We start from the raw sequence: 5,029 nt of genomic DNA, 5'->3' as shown, positions 1-5,029 counted from the left end.
CTTCTGTCTTGTTTCTCATGGAAGGTTCTCTGGTTCCTGAGTTTGTCGTGTCCTTTCCCCCTGGCTGGAGAATGGAAAGGGAAAAAGGTCTCTTGGACTCTTGGCCTCAACTCAAGAAGTAACCTCCCAAAAGTCAAGAGTTCTTCTTCTATCCTCCCAGAGCAGCGCCATGCCAGTACACCCGGGGCTGGGTCTAGAAAAAGACATGAAATAGACATCGGTTCACTTAACTGTCCATCAGGAACTTTAACACCCTTCACTGCACAGGAATGCCCGGAAGCTCTGCAAACACGGGGCCATGTCAGTTTTGGCTCACTCAGGAATTTTGCGCAATGCCTAGCTTGTAACAGATGCTCAGAATAAAATTTATTTACCAGTAAATGCCATCAATAGCTGATTAAATATGGTAGTTGTGGTCCTCACAATGAAAAGTTGGTCCTCAAACTCTTGGACAACTTCCTGATATAACTTGGATTCAATAGAAAAAAAAATAGGTTTGACTTGATCAGTTCAATTCACTGTCAAGTTTGAGAATTACCTGCTCAAAGAGGAGTTACAGTTGTCAGCTGCTAGTTGTGCACATACATAAGCAGTGTGTTTCCTCCACTTTTTTTTCCTTCTCTCACACTCCTTCATTTCTATGCTGTTTCTTCCCTGTAAGTCTTCATGAACAAAATGGTGTTAGAACAGGGAGGACAGGGAAGTCACACAGAAATATACAGATTGGGTTATGAATGACAGCTTTTTATCCCTCTCTTCGACTCCCCCCCACCCCCCAGGGTGGCTCTTTGGAAGGCTGGGATGACTTCAGTGCATTATTTTTGCAGGATCTTCCATTTAGAAAGTCCATGGACAGCTGATGTCCTTACATGGTATAATTTTCTGCTTGGCTCTTGTAAAGTTGCTACTTGGGGAATTTTCTTGCTTCGCTTTGCAAATCAAGAGGCCTAACACCACCATCAAAGCATATTAGAAACAAAATGAACCAATGGCATCATTTAACAGCGTAGAAACAAAGCAAAGCTTTATCTTCCAGATAACAGTCGATGGCCTGCTAGCTCACCGACCCGCAGTTTACCTGCGCAGTCTGCAGACAGCCTCACGGCAGTGTGCTCGGTAGATGCAGCAGGTCACCTCAAATACATAGTTCTCCCCCAACGCCCCCTGAGAACTTAACATTCTTCCTCGGGGTCCTTCATCCCCAAAAGAAATGGGTAGAGATTAGTGTAACTCGAGAACAGGCAGAAAACATGGAAGAAAGTGAAAGACAAGACAGATGAGTAGCAGCGTCTGAACCGTTGAGCAGCAAGGGCGAGACTCGGAAATGCCTTTAACGCAGAGGGAAAGTTGAGAGGACAGCGGAGCAGAGCTGTGAGATCACCTTTCAGAAGTGAGTGCAGCACGGAACAGAGTTGACGCCGGGCCGCAGACGATGCCGGGAAGTGGCGGGGCCGGGGCTGTGCCCACGCGTGCACTCGGAACGGTGCACGGATGCGCAAGTGCCGGGCGAAGCCGGGGACCAGGGTTCATTTCCCCTCGACTCTCCCGAGTCCACGGAGGCTGAGGGGGACCGGCCGCGCCTTGCCCGAGGCGGGAATCGAGTCGAGCCCCCACTGCGACCCCCCGGACTGATAAAGATGCCCCCCATTCACCGGGGGCGGCACCGGGCACGACGTGAGGACCGCCGGCCTCGCCGACTGCGGCCGCTCCCGAGGGGCGGGGGGCGCGCCTGTCGGAAGGGGGGAGGCGGAGTCGCTCGGCTGCTGGGAAGAGACCAAAGGAATGAGCAGTTGGAAATTCTGTGGCGCGGACCCTCATCCCAACCCCTTCTGCTCCTTCGCCCCAGACCCCCTGCCGAGAGGCTAGGGGGCTGGAGACAGGGAGACGTGGTGGCGGGAGAGTCACGTTTCGGAGAGGGAAGTGAAATAAAGAGGGCGGCACCCGGGGGGACCTGTGCGTCATTGAGGGACCGAGAAGTGCAGGGCGCACGGGGCTGCAAAAGGAGAACTTGGAGCGACGAGCGGAGGGGGCGGCCGCGAAACGCGCGAGCCTCCTGCCTCCCCGGGCGGCGCCCCGGCCGCCTGCAGCCTCGTGGCCCTCGCCCGGATCCGCCGCGCTCCGGACCCCGGCGGGCGGGACGCGACCGCCGCGCGCAGAATGTGGCCGCCGACGCGGCCCCGGCCCCGCACGCCCTGGCGCTGGGCGCTGGCGCTGCTGGCCCTGGGCGGAGCGGGGCTGTGCCACGCCGGTCCGCAGCCCGGGTACCCCGCGCGGCCCAGCGCCAGGAACAAGTAAGTGCGCGCCCCTTTGGTCGCCCCAAACCCCGGCGCCCTGGGCCCCCGCCTGCCCCTCCCCGACCCGCCTCTGGGCCCCGGGGCTGCTCTGCCAACGGCGACGAGCGGCAGCTGGGGTCCGCTTTGCACTCCCCCTGGCGACTCCTCCTCCGGGTGGCCGTGCGCCCCACGGCCGGCGCCTGGGGCAGGGTTGACTCGGGGGCGTGGGGCGCAGGGAGTGTCCCGCAGAGCAGGGCGAAAGTCCTCCCAGGAATGCCGGAGTCCCCGGCACCGTGGGGGCTTTTCTTTCTTCCTGTCTTTTGTCGAGTAAAGGTGCACGCTCTCCACAGGCGCGCCGCGCACCCTCCGGGTCTGCTTTGTCAGGCTCCTGCTCTGCAGGGGGCGACGGCGCCCTGACCCTCGCTCGGTCCGGCGCTGCTGTATCAGATTGTCCCCCGTCCCGGCCTCACTGTTCGCGTTTACACTGTGTCCTTCTCCCTCTCTCCCCTTCACCCCAGGAACTGGTGCGCCTACATCGTGAGCAAGAACGTGAGCTGCTCTGTGCTGGAGGGAAGTGAGAGTTTTATTCAGGCTCAGTACAGCTGTGCCTGGAACCAGATGCCCTGTCCGTCCGCGCTGGTGTAAGTCGCGGGGCCGGGAGCGGGCGGGGCGCGGCCGGGCCTGGGCCGTGGGGGTGGGGAGAGGTTGCAGCGCTGGGCTCCAGCCCTCCTGTAAATCTCTCCCAGATCTGGTGAAAACCCAGCAGCTGAAGAGTTTGAGCGCTGAGCGGGCTTCCAGCCACGCTGGGGCATTTAAGGAGCGAGTGCTGCCCGAGTGAGCGTGGAGGATGCGCACTGGGGAGTGTGGGGATCGCCAGGGCACGGGGGAGGATGAACAAAGCTCCCACCCCCACTTCTCTCTCTTTTTTCCTTTCAATTTTGTTACTAACATAAGGCAGCTGAACCTAATTAGATCCATATTGTGTGTTCTGGGGCACACAGAAGGTTCCAAAATGTATACTGCTGAAAACTTGAAAATGTAGGAGTAGCTGAGAGGTTTGGCTAGCTAGTGTTGTGGAACAAGCGAGTTTTGTCCGTATGTCCCCATAAAACTGACCTCTTCCAGGGTTGTAGATCTCTAAACTAAAAGTCTCCGGAACAGTGTGTTTAAAAGTGCGTGTGTTTTCCAAGTTAGATTTGGGGATTCGCTGAGGGGTTGTCAGAAGATAATGTTCCTTAAAGACATTTAGGAAGGGGAAGAATTAATCATCTTTTGACTTATAAAGATTTCGCCATCTTAAAAAAAAAAGCGGAAGCGGTGCAATGGAGTACAATTGCCGTTAAATACATCACACTCATTCAATTGTCATCAGGCAAGTCTTTGAGTTTTTGTGTAAGTCAGAGACCAGAAGATGGGCAGATGTGAATAAATGGCTGTTGGGGACACATGTGATGGTTGAAATGAATTGTTTTCCACTAAGAATAAGTTGTTTGTCTTAGAGCACAGTTGTCATTACAGCAAAGAATAGTCAGCAGCGGATCTGTCTTTGGCAAAACCAAGGGACAGACTGAAATTCATTCTCCAGGAAGCCCTATTCCAGAGGGCAGTAGGTGAAACTTCAGCCCCCCGGAGGAAGAAGTGGTCCTGGGATCCATCCCACATGGGCTGATGGGGCAGCTGTAAACCGGGATGGGTCATTCCTGCCAGGCAAAACCAAAGCAAAACAAACAAAAACTTAGAGAGATCCCCACTCTCTAATACACAGAAGCGAAGACTGAAACTGAATGCATGGCTGTCACTTTGAGTTGGATAAATTGTCAGAGAGACACAGTACCATCATCCTACCTTAATCTCTGGTGGGTGAGCTCTCACGGTCTACAGCCAGCAGTCAGTGACAACAGAACCAGATGAAAATTTTACATGGCGGTAGAGACATGAGCTCTAAGTATTCAGCACAGTTTGAATAGATTTGTGAAAAATTGGAATTGAATTATTAGTCAGGAATATTTCATTCGTTTTATACAAGAACTACATTTTGTGGTTTGCTAGAACCTTCATACTTACTGTGACAACTCAGAGATCATTTAATTTTTCATTTTGGGAGGTAATGCTTTTCATTTAAAAGACGGTTTGTTTTTATCCTCTCAAATTATTTTAGCTGCTTGGAAAACAAAATGATGATTCAGTTGTTGTATTTGACCAAAATTCAGTGAAACTTGGTTGTCAGTTGGGAGCGAATCACTTCCAGATCAGCAGCTTCCTGAAAGGCAGTTGCGTATTTTTGCCACCCAGTGGGGGGGACAACAGAATGGCTATAAAAAAATGACAGATATTTCTGTTGTTTTATTAAAACCAAAATAAATGACCTGGGTATTTTGCTTCAATAATAACCATGTAAACAATTCAAGTGTATTTTTTACTTTTTTTTTATTTTATTTTCTGGGACAGGGTCTTACTCTGTTGCCAGAGCTGAAGTGCGGTGGTGGCATCACAGCTCACAGCAACCTCAAACCCCTGGGCTAGAGTGATCCTCCTGCCTCAGCCTCCTGAATAGCTGGACTACAGGGAGGTACCACCATACCTGGCTAAAGTTTTCTATTTTTTGTAAGATGGGGTCTCACTGTTGCTCAGACTGGTCTCCAACCCCTGAGCTCAAACGATCTTGCACCTCGGCATCCCAGAGCTCTAGGATTACAGGCGTGAGCCACCGCGCCCCCAGCCACATTTTTTATTTTTATTATTTATTTATTTATTTG

At 52.6% G+C, this 5,029-nt stretch overlaps 1 protein-coding gene across 1 annotated transcript in view; it reads left to right on the top strand.

The window, feature by feature from the left end:
* The first annotated feature begins 2,141 nt into the window (after positions 1-2,141).
* The window catches only part of EMILIN2 (elastin microfibril interfacer 2), a 51,383-nt gene continuing 48,495 nt past the window's right edge, over positions 2,142-5,029 (top strand). The window contains exons 1-2 of the mRNA XM_012652118.1: positions 2,142-2,291; positions 2,792-2,914. Coding sequence (XP_012507572.1) covers positions 2,158-2,291; positions 2,792-2,914 — 257 coding nt within the window. The 5' untranslated portion in view covers positions 2,142-2,157. The remainder of the gene's footprint in view (positions 2,292-2,791; positions 2,915-5,029) is intronic.

This window comes from Propithecus coquereli, unplaced genomic scaffold (assembly GCF_000956105.1).
Source record: "Propithecus coquereli isolate 6110/MARCELLA unplaced genomic scaffold, Pcoq_1.0 Scaffold38, whole genome shotgun sequence".
Lineage (NCBI taxonomy): Eukaryota > Metazoa > Chordata > Mammalia > Primates > Indriidae > Propithecus > Propithecus coquereli.
The sequence above is the reverse complement of the archived record's forward strand: the minus strand, read 5'-3'. Positions and strand labels throughout refer to the sequence as shown.